Here is a 22,997-nt window from a genome sequence, read left to right as displayed (position 1 = left end):
ACTGTGTCAAATAAATAGTTCTGCAGGCTTTTCCTTTTGACAAAGTTTGATCTCGTGCCTCTGCTGCCCCCCATCAGGCCAACCCCGTGGTTTCTCCACCGTGGGAGACTGTTAAAGATGTTTTATTTAAAAGATATCATCAGGATTATTTTATAATTAAATTGGGATGTGTTTGATGTGACAAATGTGAAGGCCGTATTATGTAAAACCTTTACTGAGTACCGTTTATATTAAAACCAAACATATCAGCCACCTATTCCTGTATTTCAGAAATTAAAGCCATGGCAGATTTAATGTACCAATTAAAATAACTGAACAAGTAACTGTTGCACCGTTTTAAGGCTCGTGGGTGGGATTTGAGCCATCAAAAGTATATAAACTCTTTCTAGACTCAGGCCGTAATGTGATTATAGACCCAATATGTGACCTCATCTTCTGTAAAATATTTATTTCATTCGGTATAGAGGCCACAGTCTCTTACCCACTTTGAATCCCAACTAATAATCAGATACTCTTAAGCCGTAAGACTTACGGTCCGACAAAAATGACCTGGCCACTCTGCTGATACACAGGAAATAATGTCCCAACATGTGAAAGCAGCTTAAGATGGTTGAAAATCTCTGCAATCGGGCACATTCCTGTGATGAAATATTTGACTTATCTTTAAACTTCTGATATTTACCGAACGTTCAAACAAACATATTTTGACTTTTTCGAAATATTTTTCTGCCCAATGGTTACTTTTTTCCCATGACTTTTATTGACCGGTTATTTCTTGTTGCATCAACGCATTCCAGCAATGAAGTAACGTTTGCCCTCCACCGTGTTCACGTCCCATAGTTTCCACAGCGCCTGAACGCAGCACCGACATGCTCCGATGCTATTGGCGGAGGCAGAAGAGGGGGCGTGGTCGCGGTCCCCACACGTTCTGGTGTTAAGAGTGTAAACTTTCTCCGCGAGCTCAGTCGGTCGGTGCGCGCGGCGGACCGTCGGTTTCTCTCGCCGCGTCGGTCGCTCCTCCGTTAACATGTCCGGTGGACGCTCGTAGTTCGGTGGTTCGGAATAAGCGAGAGAGCGGCGTTAAACACCGGAGAAATGGAGGCAGTGAGTAAGTGGAGCCCGCAACAAGTGGTGGACTGGATGAGAGGTGAGAACTGAGCCCTGACGTCACGCGGTGAAACTAACGGTCCGGCTGCTACCGACGTTAAGTCCGCTAAGCTAACGTTAGCTTTCAGGAGCACAGAAACGTCTCATTTTAATACTTTCGCTACAGTTTATGGATTTAATGTCAGGTGCGAGATGATCCGATAAGCCGCAGATTTTTGTTTGTATCACCTGTAAATTATTGTTATTCCGACCACCGAAAAAGAATATTCATATAACTTTATCCTTTAATGACGTAAAAGTAGACAAACCAAAGTGTAGGAATACTGCGAACATGTCAAAGTATCTCATTCAAAATGCATAGCATCAGAATACGAACTATAGATTTTTTGATTATAATTGTTGATGGAATAATGTGTCGAGGAATCTATCATTTAATGATCCATCTGTATTTCTCTATTATAAACAATACCCTATCAACTGCTGATTAATAATTTATGTTTTGAATCTGCGAAGTAATCAACTACGAAGTATGAGTATCACGTACAGTAGTTTCCACTGAATATATATGCAAGTTTGAGTATAAAGTAATACAAAACCAAAAGTACTCCGTTTTTTTAATTGAACAACCCTTACACAATCTATTTGGCTCCTTCCCCCTGCTGTAAAGGTTTGCTTCGTATTTTCACTTGTTTTTAGTACCTGGACACATTGAAGCATTGAGTCCTTTCACTAGTATCTTCATAATAAATAATTTCTTTTCCCCGTGGATCACGTCTCTGAGTTTTACTACTGAAATCTTTACCTTTGAGATTAAAATGTTCCCCGTTGTTATAGTGTCTAAAGATGGCACAACAAGCTTTGCGTGAATAAGATCAAATAAGAAAACGCTGCATTTTCTACCAGATGGTCCCGGTTCATCAGGTTGGTTCCGCCTCACGCTGCTGGTCCACCTTCTTTTCATCAGGACCGCCGTCATACTTCTGCTTAGTGGGTGAACTTGGTGGTTGAGTGGCAGCTGGATGGTGTTTACACAGCACTGAGCCCAGGATTCCTTCTTTCATTGCAGTGTGTCATTAAGCCATAAACCGGGCCGGACCAGTCCACAGATCGGCCATAAAATGTCAATGAGACGCGTTGTTCTGGACTTTATAGAGGCTGGTTTTAATCACTGCGAGGTTTGGACAAGCAGCAGGAATTGGAAGCCACACTTTGCAGCCTTTATGTGATGCTCCTTATGCTTATATATATTTGAACAAAAAACAGCTCATAATCACTGCATTCTTTTTTGCAGTAAGTGCAGGCTTTAGTGAAAAACCTTTTGGAAATAGTTACCTCTAATATTGTAAATATTCTAACACTCAACAAAACAGTGAACTGATGTAGCTGTATAATTGAAACAATCCCGTGTACAAGTCAAGTAACAGGTCCTTTTCCTGGGCGGTTCACTAGTTAAAACCCCCCCTGTTTGATCTGGGATCAGTTCCTACAGGCCGAGCCGCTCCAGCTGACCAATAAACACTTGGTTCCTCATTCCTGGAATAATACGGACTATCATAGCAGTTGGGTAGTTTGACGTTGTTACAAAATACCTACAGTCTGAAACTCATTTGTTGGTCTCCGATGTGTTCTAAGATCAAAGAGTCCAACGGAGCATTGAGTGCCAGCTGATGCATTAAACAAATGAAGGACAATACAGTGTGTGTGTGTGTGTGTTACTGATCAGACAGCCGTCGTTAGACACACACACACACGCAGGGATGGATCGGCGTGTTCAGACAGATCCACATAGTTCTAGTGCTGGTTGGCAGGTGCAGTCACTATCAGAATCCGAGGCAGATGAATGACACATCCAGTGAGTAGAGGTTGGTTAAGGAAACGCACGGTGACGGTAAATCAGATCAATGTTGTGTACTTTTGACTCTTGGACCCTCCTCTTCCTCCTCTTGATGGTTGCTTAGTAAAATAAACCATTCTCTCTCCATAGATGACAGATAACAGACCTTCCAGCTGTGTGGCCTCTTAACAGAGAAACCACTGCACATTGTTGGATAACCGTTATCTATTATATATTTTTCCCATCTGAGCTTTTAGAAAGTATTAAGTTGACGGTTTCACTCTCACCAAAAGTATCCGTGATGTTTTGTTCAGAGAGAAGCCACACGTTTCAGCTTTCAGTTTCATGAGGTCACACAGCTGAATAACTGCAGCAGTCCTAAACCTCACTAACTACCCACGTCTTCTTTTACCCAGAGTGCTTTGTGTTTGGACGTAGTCCAGCAGGACCGAGGGGACAGGAGGACGGACCCTAGTGGTGCGTTGAAGGCCTGCGTTAGCGTCGATGTGGGCCAGTAGGTCATTGACCGACCCCTCCTTCTTGTTAGTGGGGGTCAGTTAGCTTCAACAGTGGTCAGGAGAATCAGGATGTCAGTAGAGCACCACCTCACATTGCTGGAAATATGAATTGGTTCTCCTGTGTGGAACATTTCTAATGTTTACTGGCTCCTGAAGCCTCACTGGGGGCCTCTTCCTGCCTTCATCCCCACTTGTGAAACGCTGACGTCGTGATGTTCACACGAGGCCCCCCTGCAGAGCTGAACCAATCAGTGCACGGGCCCCCGCTGCTACACATGGTTTTGTTCATCTGTTTATAAACGGTAAAAGAAAGCAGCTCCCGAAAATATTAGAATGTAATGAAAAAACCAGTTCATTATTAAATGTTCCTGCTGGGACGTGAAACAAAGGGTTTGAGTAAAGCCGATTGGAAGATTTGTTGGACCTGCGTGATGATGATCCACCTCGGCTCACCAGGTGCACATGTATACAGCACATCTGCACCAGTGTCGGGCTCTTACTGGTTAAAGTGGGACCTCAGTGAACTCCCACAATTCCTGTTTGTTTGATTTCATAAGAGCTCAACTCTGCTCCAGGAAATCCTTTTTCCTCTCGTGTGTGTGTGTGTGTGTGTGTGTGTGTGTGTGTGTGTGTGTGTGTGTGTGTGTGTGTGTGTGTGTGTGTGTGTGTGTGTGTGTGTGTGTGTGTGTGTGTGTGTGTGTGTGTGTGTGTGTGTGTGTGTGTGTGTGTGTGTGTGTGTGTGTGTGTGTGTGTGTGTGTGTGTGTGTGTGTGTGTGTGTGCGTGTGACAGAGACACAGTGAAGCCATGAATAGCCTCAGTGCTCTTTTGCTGCTTTTCCTCCCCACCCTCGTCCTGTTGTGATGGGGGGGGGGGGGGGGTCGGCTCCGTCTCTGTGCTTTGCCAAACAAACACAACACGAGCCATTTGCAATGCAAAGAGGATTTTGAGTTGAACGCCGACAGTCTTGTACAATATGACCTCACTAGTGTACTAGTGTACTAGTGAGGTCATATTGTGGTTTGTGGTGATCTTTGTGACCAATGATTAACCGGAGCTCAGAGTTTCACCTGTAGCTCTTTTTATACTGACCTCCTTCATGATAAAAAACACTTTACCAGCAGCACGCCGTCGGTGTACTTTGAGTGACTGTCAGGCCAGGAATTTAGGGGACGGCGCATAACTGTAACCATGACAACGGCCAGGTGCCCGCGTCCTCGTAAACACACTCAGTCAAGGTTTTCAAAAGGACACAAATTCCTTAGAAGTTGGTCAAGTTGCAGGAATAATTCAAACTGCTGCCCCTTGACGGAGGCCACGCCCATTAAAGTTCCTACTTTGGAAACTGAAGCGCCTCCAAATGCACTTAATAAGTTTCCTGTCATGAGACATTTAGCCTCTTATGATACGAGGTGTTTCATTGTCACTAATGGAGAAAAAGCACTTCATCATGTTGACTCCAACTCATTCTGTCAACAAACAGGCCGGCGTCCAAAGAGCAAAGATTAAGAGGGGATGCGTCCTCGTGTGGAGCTTCAAACAAACAAAAAGCATGTTTTCACAGGTCAACCTGTTCAAATTAAAGGATTCTAACTGGTTGAGGGACATAAATAAGACGTGATGTTGCTTTGCTGGACGCTGTGTGGTTCTAATAAGATATTCAAGTACATTCATCTGGACCGGACATAACATGTTGGTGTTGTCTGCGGTTAGCGGTTAGCGGTTAGCCGTGTCTCATTAATCCTGCTCCTCCAGATAACCAGGACCGGCTCAGCGGGACTTCAGGACTTCACACAGTTTGGGCCGAGCGCCAAACCCTGCGGCAATGTTCAAAACGACAACAACAACCCGTAGGGAGGCCTTCACCTCGGCCTTTTGGGGGTTTTGTTGGGTGACGTAGGCCTCCTCCTCCTTCCCACAAAAGCTCTGCTGTGGGAACTCTGCTCACCTTCATCAGCCGATGATGTGGCTGACACGTGACATCCAGCCGACCCCCGCCTGTGTGGCGGAGAGATTAGCGGCCTCCTCGGGTGTCAGTAATGTGATCCGGGCGCTCGCCATCACATTCCTGGTGACCACAGCTCGCCGGCCCCCCATCACAGGGGGGGGGGGGGGGGGGGGGGGGGGGGGCTGGGAATGTCACAGGAAGGTTTGCCTCTGGGAAAGTTTCCAGGAACAAAGTAGGAGGTTTGTAGTGTTTGTAGCTCGGCCTGTTTATCTCGCCCCACCCCCCCCCCCCACACACACATGCGACCAAATGTTGATGTAGTGGCGTAAAGGACGCAGTAAAGCAGCTTTAGAAACGACCTAAATGACCCTCTGGAACACAACAAAGTGTGTGTTGTTGTTTGTGGGGGGGGGGGGGTTGTTTGCTGCCAGCTGTCGTCCCTCGTGTCCCCCTGAAGACACACGGGAGTCTCTGTGGGACGCCTCAGTGGCCCCATGCAGGGGGCCGTTGTTTTCCTTGCTGATTGGCTGCAGAAGGTCCGCCATCTGGTGCCAAAGAACTACTTTAACTACACAGTGTTGTTTAAGAATCAGGACTCGTTTATTGTATCTGACTAAATGTGTTTATTCATCATTTTATCATCATTTCTAACTTAAGCAATGTGACTAGTTTGCTGCGTGATGATTCATCCTCGTGGAGGTGCTGCTCTTTGTCCCTCAGCGCTGTCACTATGGCAACCGCTGACAGCCAACTGTTTACCTGCCGTGGGTCCTTATCAGTTGTAACAGCTGTATGAGCCAACATGGAAGCTCTGATTACAACACCCACAGGAGATGAGCGTCTCTCTCTCTTTACATAGAGAGAAAAGTTGTTGCATTAAGCTGCAACTTCCAATTATTTTCACTATTTATGGCAATTATCTTTGTCTGAGGAATGTGACAAGACGCAGATGTCTGTTTAATCAACAACCTACAATCCAAGAATGTTTCATTGCGATGTTCTTGTAGAACACCATCAGTGTTCCTCATTTACTCCACCACTCTCTAGATGGAGTCTGCGTTGACGTGACTTGGTGCTGAGGTGGTGTCTGCTCCTTCTGTGCCAGTAGAGTCGAAATGATTCTCCTCCATTGATCCAGCGGTGAGGACCCTTTCATCCTGTCTCCTCCTGCTGCCGGGGTCAGAGGTCGGAGTTCAGGGTCGGGCACAGAGTGGCGCCGCTGGGAGCAGTCACGTGTGGCCACGCCGGGTTTCTGCAGGGTGGATTCATGTCAACATAAAGGATGGATGAGTGAACTCTGTGTCGATGAACTACGACCCACCGCTCGTTGTGCCTTTCTAACGTCGTACTGTAAAACCTTCTATTGTGAATGGAACTGAGTGGAGGATGCCGGTGTGAGGCCTGCTGTAGGGGAGGTGGAGAGAGGTGGAGATAGAGAGGTGGAGATAGAGAGGTGGAGATAGAGAGGTGGGGAGCTGGCAGGACGGTGTTAGCTGCACCGGAGCAGCAGGAAGAGTCAATAAGTCTGTGTTGACTCAGCAGCTGTGTTTGCTGTCAAACTAGATCATAACAGAGAAACTGTGCTGCTTGGTTTCGTCTCCCCCCCCCCCCCCCCCCCCCCCCCCTGTCCAAAGCAACATAAAGACTGCACATAAATGCCATGGTTGTGCCCCGTCTCAGTGTGCTGTCCCCCCCCCCCCCCCCTCAGGTCTGGACGACAGCCTGCAGCAGTACATCCCGTCCTTCCAGCGGCAGCAGGTGGACGGGGAGAAGCTGCTCCGGATGTCCCACCAGGAGCTGCTGTCTCTGGGCCTGTCGCGGGTCGGGCACCAGGAGCTGGTTCTGGAGGCGGTGGACCTGCTCTGCGCGCTGGTCAGTAACACAACACACAAGCGTTTTGTGTCTTTGTTTGTGCCTGACTCTCTGAAGGCGTCACTAATGACTCCTTCTGTTTGATGGTGGCTGTTTGAACTCCGTCACACGGCACCAAACGGCGAGTCAGCCGTCCGGTTTGACTTTAAGTCGTCTCCATGGAAGCCGGTGAGGACACACGTCAGGGTGTCCTCACCGGCTTCCATGGAGACGACTTAAAGTCGAACCCGTCTGAAGTTGATGTCGGTCCTGAGCCAAACGCAAACATCGGTGTCGCGTTACGCACCGAGCAGCCAGTTATCTGCTTGTTTGGTTTTGGGCTTCAGAAGCCACCAGAAGTCCTGTGACAACAGGGAGCTTCGTGGTCCCGTTGGACCCGGAGGGACGTTCCCTGTGACGGAGACCACTCACAAACGCACCCTTCATCGGGAAGATCAACAAATCTGGGACATAACTCAAAGAGCCTGATATCAAAGAGAGTCCGGAGCAGCAGCATCCTTCGTAGAAGAAGCTCCTGCTGACGTGTGAACGTGTTAAATCTGGGCCTCCATGAGGCTGCATGTGTCTCATGGTCTGATTCCTGCCCGGAGGCCTGACAACGTGCTGATGCAGATGAATCTCTATCAGATGTGGCAGCACGCTGCTGGCTTCACACTAAACCAACGTGCCTCTGTTTCTTCATGGAACAACTTCAGGAATAAAATGTGCATTCGTTTTTTATTGTTCAAACTGCATCATGTTGAAGATCATTTGACGTCCAAACTTCCAGGTGTTTTTAATACATAAAAAATTCAAACACGACCAATGGTGCCAACTTCCCTTTATGACATTTAAAGATGCAAAGTTTGACACAACACAACAAGCTGTTGTTGTGAAAGTGTTGAGCAGCAGAACGAGCCCCCAGTCAGCTGTTTACGGGCTGCGACCCTGTGTCCTGCTGAAAAGGAGGATTTACAGTCAGCGAGGCTTAATGGTGCAACTCGACTGAATGGGAGCAGCCGCCTGCTGTTAAACTCCACCTAAAGGCACATAAACGTTCACTTTACACTGATTATTTAGTGAATATTTATGTCCCACTGCAACTTCTGGTTCTGACAAATGCTTCTTGTTTTAAAGCTGCATTCTGACTACTGACCAGCAGGGGGCGACTCCTCCGGTCCTACAGAAGTATGAGAAAAGTCCCCTTTTTCTCTTTCTTATAGCATAAAATGTAACCGATAATTTAGAGTCAAACGGACCATAAAGCAGGGGATGTTTTAGGGCGGGGCTACACGCTGATTGACAGGTCTGAACCAGAGGACTATACGGCGTCTCCACGTCGTCTTCAGTCCACACCATTCTCTACTCAATGGTCTCTTACTCACCTTTGTCCAGGTCTGGAGTGAGACTCGTTAATGAGCCGAGTAGGAAGTGACATCACACGGAGCGCACTTCCTGTCCCACTCTATTGAAGGTCAAGTGGATATTTTCTGCAAGACAGAGCTGCGTTTACTGCTCGTTGTTGTGGAGCCGGAAACAGATGTGACCCCTCCCACCTGTCACGAAGCCCCTCCACCCTTCCCCTGACACACACACACACACACACACACACACACACACACACACACACACTGAAACCGAGTAACAGGCTCCTTTGGCCGTCATGTGATCAGACGCTTTATAATCAGTGTTTAATTAACACTGCGGCCCTGAATGTGGCCCAGTTATAAGAGGGCTTTGTGTTGCATTATGGGTTACGGAAAAAAACCCTCAAAATATGATCCCTTAAAGATGCCAAACATCTGTTGCATCTGTGATTTAATGGAAAGTACTGTTTTATCTATTTGTGATTATATTAGCTTTTGCTACCATGGAAATAATAATAAGTTACTTCTTTGTTCCGCTCCTGGAGGAACGTGGAGGACTCTCATGTCTCCAGTCAGACACGAGTCATCCTTGGTTTCTCTGCTCTTGTTGACACGTGTGGTCACGTGACGTCTGACGTGATGGGACCTGAAACCAGCCGCCCGTCGGGTTCTCAGGTCGACAGGTGCAATCTGTGTTTCTATTGGCTGTGAGCGACGACACGCCTCAAACATCTGGGCGGCCTCAGGCCAGCGGCTCCAGAAATGAAATATTTGTGTTTGGAGGATGGGGTCGACAGAAGGTTGAGTTATTATTTTAAATAAAACCATTTCAAACGTTGTAAAGTCAATGAATAATATTATTAAAATAATGTAAAGTGCTTCACAGTAAAAACGGACCAATAAAAGGCAATAAAATCATGTTAATAAGGACAAGATGCAGAATCATCGTTAAAACTAATTCTGATCGTCTCACTGCAGCATCAACACTCGTTCACTGACCATGTTCCCCGTGTGTGCCTCTGCGTGTGGAACAGAACTTTGGGGTGGAGAAGGACAACCTGAAGGCGCTGGTGGGGAGGATGAGAGCGGCGCACCACAGCCTGAGCGCCTCGGTGTCGCAGCGCAGGAAGAACCCGGCCTACCACAACAAGATCTCCCACCAGCCCTCCAACGAGTTCCTCACCGCCGTGGTCCAGCTGATCGGAGCCGCCAAGAGTCTGCTGGCCTGGCTGGACGGGTGAGACCCGAGGAACACACACCGCGACCCAGAGATGAATGAAGCTGAGCTCCAGGGATACAAACCTCATTCCTGCAGGAACGTGAAGGTTTAACGTGACACCTCCTCTCCTCCAGGACTCCTCTGGCCAACAACTTCACCTCCACCAAGAGCAGAATCATCCAGCTGTGCCTGGAGCTCACCTCCACCGTCCAGAAGGTCAGGTCGTGCCCCCTCGTGACCTTATGACCCCCGGAGCGGTTTATTTCTTTCTTTTCTGATGTGATGAAGCAGATAACTGACGTTTACACGTTCAAAGTCCTTTTGATGATTCTCCTCTTTCAGATATCTGCTTCATCCAAACCAGCAGGGAGCATTTCTACATTTACACTCAGTAGATGATATGTTTAGTCACATGTGGTGTCTCCTCAGGCTCCGGAGCTACTTTAAAGTTACTTTTTATTCTTCCTTTCTCTCATGGGGCGGATTAACTTATTTTCTACATAATAATGAGAAGAGTCTTTGAGGAGAGACTTTGGTCCAAACAGCACATCAGATGTGATTTATTAGAAATCCCATTATTTAATGGCATTTTATTTTTGCCACTGATCTCAAATCTTTATTTTGAAACGTCTTTCAGCCTCTTGTTTAGAACCAGTAAAGAGTCCGTAGGATCAAAGAGTTCAGTCACGGGACTTTTTCCATTTATTTGCTGCTCTCTGCAAAATCAAAGCTCCGAATGTAGAAATGAAAGCGAGCATTATTTAACAGAGCAGACGGACTCACTTCCTGTAAATGGGTTTATTGGGTTGAAGGGTGACGTCTGTCTCTGTGATCACAGGACTGCACCGTGTACGAGATCGAGGAGAAGATTCTGGAAGTGGTGAGTTGTGCTTCTCTTTTTTCCTCCGACACACACACACACACACAGAGTCAGCGATCACATGTTTCCTTTTCCTCTCTTGTGTGGGGGGGGGGGGGGAATCTAGTTCAGAGTTGTTTATTCAGCTCAGAACCATCCACTTCCTGTCTTAGATAACACTTCCTGTTGTTCCCAGAATACTGACGTTAAATCTCTTTCCCTCCCGACCACCTTCTGATTTGACCTCTGACCCTTTGAATCTCATCTGGCCTCTAGTTTGTTTTTGGTATCATGAAGACCTTCTGCCACCAAAACAACATCCTGGTTGTCGTAGTTTTTAAATTCAAATTAATGAACTTTCCTGAAGACCTTTTTTGGGTTCACTTGATGATGATGATGATGATGATGATGGAGGTTGTGTTCCGTGTGTGGAGGAAGATCTTTTACCGGTCCGACCTCCCAGCGGTTCACCAGTCTATTTGTGTCTCTCTTCCTCTTGGAGAGGTCAGAGGTCAGAGGGCTTTAGTGCCGCAGCAGGTTCCTGTGAACATATTAATATTCAATGTGAAACAGGCTCTTACTTTGTTTTCAGTCTCGAGCTCTGACCGCCGTCTGTGAGAAGACGGTCCAGGTGACCTCTGACCCCTCAAAGAGTGAGCTGTCCTGCCTGGAGGAGGTGCACATCACCAACATCAAGCCCGGGGAGGGACTGGTGAGAAGAACATGTCCCATAGAGCCAGTTAGCGCTGCGCCACCAGAACCACAAGTTGTTTACTGGTGTTTTCAACCTTCAGGGTATTTACATCAGGTCCACCTACGACGGGCTTCACGTCATCACGGGCACCACGGAGAACGTGAGTGTGCTGCTGCTGCTCCTCAGCGTGTGTCTCCTGCCCGTTGTCCTCCTAACAAGACGTCCAAACTGTCCCCCAGTCTCCTGCAGATCGAACCCAGAGGATCCACGCCGGGGACCAGGTGGTTCAGGTCAACCAGCAGACGGTGGTGAGTCAGACGTCCACTCTGAGGACGTTCTGAGACAACAGGTCAAGGACGGCGGTGACTGAGTGTTCTGCTCTGTGATTGGTCCAGGTGGGCTGGCAGTTGAAGCACCTGGTGGAGAAGCTGAGGGCGGAGTCCGGAGGCGTCTACCTGGTGGTGAAGAAGAGGCCGGCTGGAACGTCCGGCTGCTTCGCGCCCCCCCCCCTGAAGAACCTGCGCTGGAGGCCGCCGCTCGTACAGGTGAGCTGCCAACACCCACCTGCCCGGGGGCCTCTGAGCACGAGAGACCATTGGTCAATATGTCCGCAGCAGTCAATGCACCACGCAGACACTCTTCCTGTCCGTCCCTCACTCGGTCCCCCTCAACATGACCTCAGGCACCTGCACGGTGACCTCTTGACCTCCGCGTGACCCCCGGTACCAGAGAGCAGCCTCAGTGGCAGCAGTAGGTCTTTAAATGAAGTCCTACTTGGCTCTAGTTTAGGTCTGATCACATGTATCAGGTATCATAAGTGTGTTGGTACAAGGACGAGAAGGATGCTGTTTGGTCCAGACGACAGCGGCCATGTTGAATCCTCCAACTGCCCCCCCCCCCCCCTTCTGGCTTCTAAACACGGCGACTCCGCTGAAGTGTGGAACAATGGAGTCCTTCTCCTGCACTGCGTGGATGTGGGGCCTCTTTGGGCGTGACCCACTGGTTTCTCATCAATGTGACGCTCCGGGGACCAGCAGAGGGCCTTCGGGGCTGTGAGCTGACGGACGTCCAGGATGTGTGTGTTTTGGCGAGATAGAATCGTCTTGAGCTTCACATCACTGCTATCAAAACAGATCTGAAGTCAGTCTGCTCCTACTGTTCAGGTCAAAGGTCGTCTCCCATCAGCGCCTCCGTCTCCACTACTAAAGCTTACATAAAGGAAGTTCTCATAACAGCTCATAAGTTCACCTGAACAAGAATATACACATTTATGAACAATGAAGTAACAAGAAGTAGGTAAGTCAATGAGGAGGAAAAGGTTGGTGGGGACTACTTTCAGCGGCGGATTGATCCGTGTAAAATGAGAATAATGGACCGAGGTGATCGGACGTGAGGTCCCTGTGTTTATGAAAGCAGGAGAGGAAGGAAACGCTCGCTTTGCTGTTTCTCCACATTGTTCCATGAGAAACACCTTAAACATCACGTCCACATTCATGTTGTGAAACGTCTACGAGGACAAACACACAGTAGCAGTGATGAAGGTAAAATGTAGCGTGACGTCCTCAGTCCATATATGGTCGTTTCCTGTTCACTGGTAACGTGGCGACGATCCCTGAACTCGGGGCTTGAAGGCATCAGGCGTCGGACCAATGGCGGCGCTGCTGTTTGCTCTCTGTGTGCAGACGTCTCAGGGAGCTCCGGGTCGCCACACAACTCCACAGCCACCAGCCCCCGCCGCTCCGGGGAGGAGGGGGAAGACGCCCACTTTGGATTTGTACGTCCCTCCTCCCCCCACAGCCCCGTACGCACCGCTGTGAGTTCCGCCGCCGGCGTCGTCGTCGTCATGGTTACGGAGATGCAGTGAGTACTGACCCCCCTCCTCTTGCTCCTGAAGGGACGGCGGCATCGACGCGTCTCCGGCTTTGAGGCGGAGGCCCAACTCTCCCAACTCGTGTCTGGACGCTGACGTGCGGCGCCGCTTCACTGACGGCAGGACGCCCGTCAGCCCCCCCCCACCTGAACCCAGCCAGCCAATCCCTGTGAGCCTCAGACAGCGCTCGTCTACCCGCTGTGAGTCCACACACACACACACACACACACACACACACACGTCTCATTGACTGGCTTCATAGTTTTTAGAATACTGTGATTTTACGTTAAATACAATGTATTATTATTACATTTATTTATATACACGTGTATAAGAACCCAACAGAAGGTGGAATGGTTTTATTCTGGCTGCAGGTAAACCTCGACCCGTCTCCATGCCGGTGGAGGCCTTCTCAGGTGACCCGTCCTCCAGGCCCGGCGCTCGGGGAAGGAAAGGTGAGCTCCACCCGCTCCACCCGAGCGTCCTCTGTAATCTGAGCGCTATCAGCAGCGCGCCGCCGTCTGATCGCTAACGGACGGCGGCGAAGCGGCGCCTGCGTGCTTTGAGCGTAGATAATGGATTATTATCCGTGGACTTTAAGCACTTCACCTTCAGGAAGGTGGAAGCCGCTCAAACAAAGACTCATGTGCAGATTTTCTGCTGATGTCGAGCTTTAAACATTTAACCTCATCCTTAGACTAGCAGCCATGAATATGAGAGTTTAACGTCCGTTAGGTGTCAGTCTGAGCCCCCCCCCCCAGCTGAGACCCGTCTGAACCCCTCCTCGTTGCAGACGTGCTGCACCGGTACCTGAGCAACGAGGGGATCAGCACCATCGTTGAGGAGGAGCCGTGCTTCCCTCTGCCCTACCGGGGACACCCGTCCGTCCGCGGCGTCGACCACATCCGGGGCAGCCAGTGCTTCATCAACGCCATCCTGCACAGCAGCGCCACCATCCCTTACCAGGAAGCAGCGGCGTCCAAGAAGTCCGCCGGCCCCGCCCCCTCCTCCTCCGCCGCCGCCGCTTCTCCTCCGGTGGCCGCGGCCAAGCCGCCGACCTCGCTGCTCGGCGGCTGGCTGGCTCGCCTCAGGCTGCTCAGCCAATGAGGCGGCTCCGTCTCATGGGGTGAGACGGGTGGTGTCCACAGGAAGGAGGGCTTTCCAAAGTGATCCAAAGAGGACGCAGCAGCTCGTTGTCCACGTTGACGAGGACAGATCCAATGAAGCTGCAGCCAAGTGGTCAGAGACCTGCTGACCAGGTGGACTCCAGGACCCGGTGACATCACACGTTTTACCAAAGTTCCGGGGGAGGTGAAACATCTGTAGGACGCACACCTTCACGTGTCCTCAGGCTGCCGGGGGGCGAGACGCATGGAGACCAACCTTAAAGACCTCAAACCTTCTGCAGCCGATGAAGAGCTCGGTGACTTCTCTACACGACCACTGGGGGTCAGGGTCGCTTTCTTAATGCTGAAAACTGCCCTTTGTGCAGGAGGCCCAAACCTCCCCTGAATAGATCCTGCTAGTAGCTCCAAAGATACCTCCTCGTTTCTGAATCTGCTGAAGATGAAGCTGCTTTAAGTTTTCATCAGCTTCTTTTTGTCTGTAAATAGGATTCAGAACAAATAAGAGCTCGACATTCTCACTGAACAGTTCTGAAGCTTCATCAAAGTCTTTTACATCAGCACAGACTTTATTAAGCTTGTTTTTTAAGGAAAATGACTAGAAGATAGTTACAGTAACAAATGCTTCATCACTAAATAACAACATGAATCATGTGTTAACCAACACAAGGTGTATTATTACTTAAGGCCTCCACACAAAGATAATATAATAGCATTTATATCGGTTACTTCTGTGTTTACTCTAGTCACCGTACTGCTGTTAAAAGGAACCCCGACATCCCATAATAAGACTTCAAATGAACAGAATCTCAAACTAAAGACCTGTTACACAAACCTGCTCCGTTACAGCAGGAGAGACTGATTTTATTTTTGGGTTTGAGAGTGAAATCAAAATGTTAAATTCCAATCAGGTGTGTGTGTGTGTGTGTGTGTGTGTGGATCTCATCCCTCTTGTTTCGGGTCATGTGATGATGGCAGAAGAGAATCATGAGAAATGGTGTAAATCCATCGCTTAATGTTGTTTTTCTGTATTTACACTTGAGGACGGTCTTGTTTTAGTTGTTACGATTCATACGTTTGTTTTGTTTCATAAGAGTTGAACTGATGTGTCAATCTGTGACGCTTTGTCACTTCTGAGCAATACGATGAGAATAAAGTGATGGAAGATTTCATCTTCACTACAATAACGTTGATGAGAAATGAACGATGACAGCAACATGTGGGGGGGTGTTTCATTCGGGTGGAGCGGGTGGTGCTCATGGGCCTGGAGGACGGGTCACCTGAGAAGGCCTCCATCGGCATGTAGACGGGTCGAGGTTTATCTGCAAGCAGATTAAAACTATTTCATCTTCTGTTGGGTTTTCTTATACACGTGTATATAGACCTTTATTTTGAAATTTGCTTGAGCTCATCGCAGTAAGGGAAGTGTTTTGTAGATATTTCTACATGAGCTGAAGTCTCCACCTAGTGGATCAAAGTTTACTACCACGAGTTCTTCTCCAGCAGAGCTGACCTCCTCTTATTGTAACCTGTCAATCACTGACCTCGTGAGGAATATTTCTTGGTGCACATTTACCTCCATCAGGTGAAAAGTCAACTCAAACTTCCTCATTTCAACATAAACCTTTTAGTTTTCTCCACATCAAAGAGGCTGTTTGTGTGCAGAGTGAGAAGCAGAAGGGTCGCACAGACCATCCAGAACAGGAAGGACGACGCGGCCACACACACACACACACACACACACGCACACACAGTCTCACAAGCAGCTTCCTCTTGCTGAGGTGGGTCGGCTGCAGAGACTCTTCTTCCCCGGACGCTGCAGCAGGTGAGGCCTCCTTCTTCCAGCTGGTTTCTATCAGCAGACGTCTCTGTAGAACACGGCGCGTCCTTCAGAGAAGGAAGTGTGGAGCTATTGAGTTGATTCTTATTCCGTATTTTGGGCACAACCCTCCGTATTTGTGTCATGAATATATTTAAAAACAGACACAAGTGTTTTTGCTTCTCTTGAGGTCCAAATCCCTCGAGGCTGATTGTGCTCTACAGACCGGACCACAGGTCCACTGACTATTTGGGGCTTAAACAGGAAGTTAAAAAGTTTAACTCATATTTGCCTAAATTTCTGGAAAATGTACAATATTAAAAGTATGCTGAAGAGTTGTTGTTTACAAGGGGAATGTACACACAGCTATCTCTGGAATACTGATGTACTCCTTACACTGAAGTAGTCCATAAAAGGTGCAGACCCTCAGGCGTATTACTAGGAGCCGTGTTTGTTATCCACCTGCAGCCTCTGCTCACTGTGGGAGACGCCATGAGTCGCCGGGGGGTCTCCATCAGGGACCTGGGCCCGCTGGACTGCCAGGGCTGGCTCCTCCGCAGGAAGGAGGGCCGGCGCTTCCTGGGCAGCAGGTGGGTGAGGTACTGGTTCGTCCTGAAGAAGAGTTCCCTGTACTGGTACTCCAGCAAGACGGTGAGTCCCACCTGGGGAGGCCTACGGCAGGTCATCAGTGCCCCTTGTGTCACTGTCATGACTTGATAGATAAATACAGAATTTATTTTTTAAGACCTCTCAAAATAATAGTTATTTCCCGGGTGCCTGCAGTCTTCTCAGTGGCTGTGTTGTTTGTGAGGTGCAGGCGCAGAAAGCAGAAGGATTCATCCTCCTCTCGGGCTTCACCGTGGGACAGGCCACGCCGCGCAGCAGGAAGAGACAGTACGTCCTCTCACACCAAGCCTGCTCGCTACATCCACCATGACGTCACGCCACCGTCACGTGACACACGAAGGACGCGTCGGATGGGTTTAACCAGATGGACTGATTTTAATCAGCATTCATTGTGGGCTTTCCCGTTAAAATTAGCTTGTGCTAACTAGCGTGCTAGCTGTTTTGATTGTAGTTAGAGAGCCTCATGTATTGTATATGAATTAGCTGACTGGCAAATTACACCATTCCAACGTGCAGTTTAGCCCCCCCCCCCCCCCCCCCAGTAGCCTGCTGGTTTAAATGGTTTTTGTTGCGTGGTGAACTGCTCAGTGCTGTGTTTCAGTGTCATAATGGCCAGCCACCCTCTCATTGTGACCATCTTCATCGCCGCTGAGAGCTTCATCGAGATGAATAAGTGAGTATTATTACTCTTTTATAACGCTGGAAGAACTTCTACTTTAACTTTATATTATTTAAGTCTACAATGCATGAATAACTCCAACCCTTGTTTGTCCACAACGTTCTACAGCAAGTGGTAAATCGGCGTATTTGATGAAAATGCACACTTGTTCTTCTGGGTTTGTATCGTTATGGTTAAAATGCACTTATTCTAAGTCACTTTGGATAAAAACATCAGCTGAATGACATGTAATGTAATAAATGTAGTAGCAGTAATTTGTGTGTTCACTTTACACTTTAAAGCCACGATGTTTCTCCTCCGATCTCAGTTCCTCTTCTTCATTTTCTTTTCGCACTACTTCTTGTTTTGTTCACACTTAAAGATGCTGAGTCAGATGTGTGTGTGTGTGTGTGCGTGTGCATGTGCACGTAGGTGGATCAGTAAACTGTCGGAGGCGGCTGATCCGTGTGACGAGACCAACGTTGAAGGTCAGACCGCTACAGGGGAGATATTTATGATTGTATATGATGATGGAGGGCTCTGTGCCCCCCCCCCTGTCATTTAACCTCGTGTTGGTGATGAGACGCACGTGACCGTGTGCAGGCTGCTACAGTGAGGGCAGCGACCAGGACGCCGACGAGCCGTCCTGCGCTTCCTCTTCTGTGAACTCTGAGTGCCGCGAAGACGACTCAGAGGATGTGAGAGACTACGTGTGAAGAGAGGCTCCTCTCGCTCAGTGTTTCACCCACAGATACAGATATATAACGTTAAAAAGATCTATATATATATAATATATAACGCTCTCTCACAGGGAGACTCCACGGCGAGCGGTGACCACAGAAGAAGAAGCGGCTCGGAGGGCGGCAGCAGAAGAAGAGACGAGGCCCCGCCCCGGCTGGACGTCCCTGAGCCCGATGGGGCCGCCGGAGGCCTGCCCCCCCCTCTGCCCCCCCCTCTGCTGCACGTCAGCGAGGATGAGACGCAGGAGGAGGTCGTCGTCCACGGTGAACACCTGGCTACACGTTGGCGTTTCTCCCGCATGTGTTTTGAAATGAGTGTTCGTGGAGCCGGTTACGAGGGAGACCTCTGTGGACCGGGGGCTGCTAGTTAGCAGAGGTGTGGACTCGAGTCATGTGACTTGGACTCGAGTCAGACTCGAGTCATGAATTTGATGACTTGAGACTCGACTCGACAAAACGTACAAAGACTTGCAACTCGACTTGGACTTGAACACCGATGACTCGTGACTTGACTTGGACTCGAGCCTTTTGACTCGAGAAGACTTGCTACTTCCCATGAAAACTGGGGGAAAACATTTTCACACCACCGCGCCGCTCTGTTTATCTGCATCTGTCAAAAAAATGTGCGCCACCTGTATGCAGAGAGCGCGCGCTGCCTGAACAACATCCAATCACTGCAGTCCATTTGACCGTATCAACGAGACAGCTCGTTCATGGTTACAAACATCGGGATTTTTGAACCCGGATTCAGACTCCGATGGAAATCCTCGCCAACATTATGTCAACGTCCGTTTTAAAGTAGTGTAATGAGCTGAGTTAAAGTTATTAGTTAATCAGTTATGCAGATGTTGCATGTGTTCACGTTATGCTCCGTTACCAGCTGTAGTTACGCGAGACAACCCGAGTTTTGGGGGGCCGTGTATGCGGAAGTGTTCGTTCGGCGTGGTGACGGCCAACAGTGACCGAAGTTGAGTTGTTTTATATAAATAAATGCAGCGGAGTTGCAAGCCAGTCATCGCCTCCTTATTTACGCTGCAGCATTGGGGTGAGCGTTACAGCACTATAACACAGTCACAGTCCATCCACCATTACCCTTCCCTTCGTAGTCTAGGTCTGTGAGGCAGCGCACCATCACCCAGGGTTCCCCGTCCCCACTATAATAAAAGGACTCGAAATGACTCGAAACTAAAATGGTACGACTTGTGACTCGACTTGAGACTTGTTGGCTGTGACTTGTGACTCGATTTGGGACTTGCTTCGTCTTTGACTCGACTTGACTCGGGACTCGAGGGCAAAGACTTGAGACTTGCTTGTGACTTGCCTAACAGTGACTTGATCCCACCTCTGCTAGTTAGCTGGTTAGCTCACTAGCTCCCTAGCTAACGTTAGTTAGCTCGCTAGCTAGTTACAGAAAACGGTCTCGCTTCACTTTGGATGAACCATTGCGTTTTCTTGTTACTACTCCACTACAAAAAAGTCAGTTATTCTGTAGTTTATTTAAAAGTGCTCTAATGCGGTCGCCATGGCGACGGTACACATAGCAATGGCCGCCTCTATATTCCAACCTGCTGATTTGATTGGTAGCTCTCACTAGTTGTGATGCATTGTGGGTAATGTAGTTGACAGGAAGAAACCGTGTGGAATCCAACAGGCCGTATCTGGTTTTCTCGCATTGATTTTCATCCTCTCTGGTGTTAAATTGTCCCCCGTGAATCCGACACAGAGACATCTCAACATCTAAATAAGTCCCGTCTCTTTGCAGAGAAGCCGCCCGACGAGATGGAGAGCCTCTACAACCACCTGAGGGCCGCCAGCCTGTCTCCCATTGGTCAGTCCAGTGGGCGGGACTTCAGGGCCTCCTTCATCACACGCTGTCAGGACGACAGAGTCAACGAGCAGCTCCACCTGCTGCGGATCCTCAGCAGCACGCTGAAGGTGGAGAACTCCCATAGAAATACACCAAGACATTCTATATGTGCTAAAGGTTATGCAAAATAAATTCTATTACTGGATAGTAGTACTCTTATATGATGACGACACAGTATACTATACATAATAACACTTTATAATGCTGGGTAGTTTCCATCAACTAAATAAAAATAAAGAAAGGTAAAAGTAGAAGAAAAGGAAGATACACAAGTGAAGTACAGTTCAGAATTGTACCCTCGATCGGTACTTGAAGGAGTCCTTGTCCGACCTACAGGCCAAAGAGTTGGAGCTGCTGGAGGTGGAGCAGGTGGAGCGGATCCTCGCCGAGCCAAAGCTCGCGGCGCCTGAGTACAGGAAGTGGAGACGCTCCAACGGCAGCCTGCTGCAAGAGATCGCTCAGCGGGCGGCGGGGGGGGGGGGCTGCTGAGCAGGTTCAAAGGTGAAGGTCGTCTCACACGCTTCTCCACCACATCCAGCGAGTTAAACAAGTATGAGACCCATTCAAACTGTGACCTCGAGTCATTACACTGCATCCTGCATGTGATCGGCCCGCAGTAGAAGCTACAAGACATGTTGATGTGATGTGAAGAGTCTGCACTTAACTTAGATTCAAACCACAAAACTACTCAGTGGAGACGAAACCTTTGAACTCTTTGTTCCTTCTTTCAAAAAAAGAGTAATTCTGTAATCATTTTGAATTCACTTTTTTTTAATGTTTTATTGATTTATAACTCTGTGATCCTTGTTTGGTCCTTTTTTTGTTTTCACAATATAAGAAAACCGAGAATTAAAAAAACCCAAAAAATTAAAATATTGGATTTTAAAAAAATAATTATTGTTGTCAGGAAGGAAAGCAAAAAACTGCTCCAATATTTATTGATTTTCAAACATAAAACTAAACAATACAATGTTTGGATACTTTGTCATGATGAATTAATTAATTGTTGATTTTTATTTATAACGTATCTGTAAATAAGTTGAACTTGTTTGTGAGAAGTTCTCTCTAATAAAGTTTTTATCAGGAATCAGGAAACGTTTATTGCCATCATATGTTGGACATACATGGTGCAGACAGAAGACCGTACAATAATGACAACATAGTGCAAATAAGATAAAAATAAAAGTATAATAAAATATATGCTATGGGTTAGTAAGTTAGAGGAGATAAGATACAATTAGAAATAAAGATAAAGTGCACCAGCTAAACAAAGTGACAAGTGACAAAGTGAGTAAAATATGAACAAATCTTTTTGAGCCGATTTTAACTTTAAATCTTTCTAAATGTTCAGTGGAATTACATCTAATTTCACATAATCAGGTTTGTTCTGAACAAAAACCTTTTGAAAGCTTCATCAAACCTCTGAAGAAGGTTAAATGACAGATAACATCATGTACTTGTGTTTTTATTAACGTTATATAATAGTACAACGTTTAGTGCCTCCATGTATTACTTTGTCTTCACAGGAATAGAACTGTTTGTTTCTAATGTGAATAAACGACTTTTATTGGAAACAACATGAGGTGCAGTGACTGGTCCTGGCCAGCAGAGGGACGTCACTGATGGGATTAAACCAGTAAACAGGATTCATATTCCCAACATGTATCACAGTGACAATATAATAAAGACCAAATGACACCAAAGGAGACGTTGATGTTTGTTTGTTTGTGATAAAAACATGTTGATGTCAGACTGAACACAAACAGGAACAAGTGCTTCCACACGACTCTCCCTCTTTTCTCTCTCTCACTTTAAAGTGAAGCATTGTGGGAAAGTGAATGTGTTTTTTCATTATTAGACATGTGACATGAGTCTGATGGAACGGGGCCTCAGAGGGATTCGATTCGGGAGTCAAAGTGCTTTTCATCGTCCCGTATGAAGATCAAACATCAGGTGGGTGCAGAGGTGAAGGTGATGATGGAGTGATGGAGGTCACATGTCACATGCTCCTCATCCACCGCGTGGAAGGACGCTGGCATCCAGGGGACGATGTGGAGGCCCAGCACATCCCAGCATGCGGTGCGGTATGAATGTAAGCACTAGAATCCACTCTATCTACGATAGAAATGTCACATGACCTCTAAAGGACGTGTCCTCACATTTACCTGCTGTCCCCAACAGAGACACCTGTGAGTGACTCAGGGATGTGAGTTGGATCTCCCCTGGAGAGGAGGGACAATGTTCTGTTTACTCCGTTAATTCCTTCTTCTTCTTTGTCTATAAAGTGAATCAAAGTGAGGGAGACGCACGTCTTTCAGGCCAGTGTGAAATGTCGTCCTGTTGTGGAACGTCGTCTTTCTTTACTGGGATGTGGCTGTTCAATGTATGAGTTTTATTCAATGCCACACACTTCTAGGTCTGAAAGAACACAACTATTCATCAATTTGTGACCGTTAGACTGGTCTTGACCCGTTGTGTGGAGAAGAAACTGGGTGCCCTTTCCTTTAAGGTTTAGTGCTTTTTGTAGCTCTTCACTTCAAAACGTTGCAGTGCTCCCAGGATCCATGAAGGCTTCTGTCTCTACATACGTTCACTCCTTCTGGATTTCAGCTTTACTGGTACCACAGCTAGAACACAGTCTCCTTCTCCAGCCCCAGTGCTTCCACAAACCTCTTGATGACATGCAGACACTAGAGATAGCGTTGCTCTCTTCAACTCCTTCCGGTGCAGCATGTTCTTTGATGACATGGAGTATTTCTGGGTGGCCCTGAGAACAAGTCTGACACCTCATTCTCTTTCTGCAATGTTTACTAAGGTGCCCCAGTGTAAGGCATCCAAAGCAAAGGCCTTTAGACCTCAGGATGTCTGTTCTTTGTTGGTCAGATCTTTAATCTTAT

General features: G+C 47.8%; 2 protein-coding genes across 4 annotated transcripts; both read left to right on the top strand.

The window, feature by feature from the left end:
• Positions 1-60: 60 nt before the first annotated feature.
• On the top strand, positions 61-15,573 carry cnksr3 (cnksr family member 3). 3 transcript variants are annotated; one of them, XM_037448763.2, is made up of 13 exons: positions 61-1,147; positions 7,114-7,277; positions 9,658-9,860; positions 9,977-10,058; positions 10,681-10,722; positions 11,294-11,413; positions 11,496-11,555; positions 11,635-11,703; positions 11,791-11,940; positions 13,078-13,208; positions 13,290-13,465; positions 13,640-13,720; positions 14,059-15,573. In XM_037448763.2, the coding sequence occupies exons 1-13, from the start codon at positions 1,096-1,098 to the stop codon at positions 14,370-14,372; spliced, it is 1,644 nt and encodes a 547-aa protein (XP_037304660.2). In that variant the 5' UTR covers positions 61-1,095; the 3' UTR covers positions 14,373-15,573. The 3 variants fall into 3 exon arrangements, with proteins under 3 accessions (XP_037304660.2, XP_037304661.2, XP_037304662.2); XM_037448764.2 differs by lacking the exon at positions 7,114-7,277; XM_037448765.2 differs by lacking the exons at positions 61-1,147; positions 7,114-7,277 and adding an exon at positions 9,069-9,423.
• A 139-nt stretch (positions 15,574-15,712) lies between these two features.
• ipcef1 (interaction protein for cytohesin exchange factors 1) lies at positions 15,713-21,797 on the top strand. Its single transcript, XM_037448767.2, has 9 exons — positions 15,713-16,214; positions 16,677-16,859; positions 17,026-17,102; positions 17,437-17,508; positions 17,926-17,981; positions 18,097-18,191; positions 18,305-18,497; positions 19,996-20,168; positions 20,437-21,797. Exons 2-9 carry the CDS (start codon positions 16,701-16,703, stop codon positions 20,587-20,589), a joined length of 978 nt encoding a protein of 325 aa, XP_037304664.2. The 5' UTR covers positions 15,713-16,214; positions 16,677-16,700; the 3' UTR covers positions 20,590-21,797.
• Positions 21,798-22,997: the final 1,200 nt, after the last annotated feature.

The sequence above is a fragment of the Pungitius pungitius genome, chromosome 20 (genome assembly GCF_949316345.1).
Source record: "Pungitius pungitius chromosome 20, fPunPun2.1, whole genome shotgun sequence".
Taxonomy (NCBI): Eukaryota; Metazoa; Chordata; class Actinopteri; order Perciformes; family Gasterosteidae; genus Pungitius; species Pungitius pungitius.
The sequence above is the reverse complement of the archived record's forward strand: the minus strand, read 5'-3'. Positions and strand labels throughout refer to the sequence as shown.

What these genes read in the sequence shown, in the direction of transcription:
- cnksr3 (XM_037448763.2), top strand. Translation starts at nt 1,096, where the DNA reads ATGGAGGCAGTGAGTAAGTGGAGCCCGCAACAAGTGGTGGACTGGATG. An exon ending in TCACGGGCACCACGGAGAAC is followed by an intron (nt 11,556 to 11,634) that starts GTGAGTGTGCTG and finishes ACTGTCCCCCAG; the next exon opens with TCTCCTGCAGATCGAACCCA. An exon ending in ACAGCCCCGTACGCACCGCT is followed by an intron (nt 13,209 to 13,289) that starts GTGAGTTCCGCC and finishes TTGCTCCTGAAG; the next exon opens with GGACGGCGGCATCGACGCGT.
- ipcef1 (XM_037448767.2), top strand. Translation starts at nt 16,701, where the DNA reads ATGAGTCGCCGGGGGGTCTCCATCAGGGACCTGGGCCCGCTGGACTGC. An exon ending in AGCTTCATCGAGATGAATAA is followed by an intron (nt 17,509 to 17,925) that starts GTGAGTATTATT and finishes ATGTGCACGTAG; the next exon opens with GTGGATCAGTAAACTGTCGG. An exon ending in TCCTCAGCAGCACGCTGAAG is followed by an intron (nt 20,169 to 20,436) that starts GTGGAGAACTCC and finishes TCCGACCTACAG; the next exon opens with GCCAAAGAGTTGGAGCTGCT.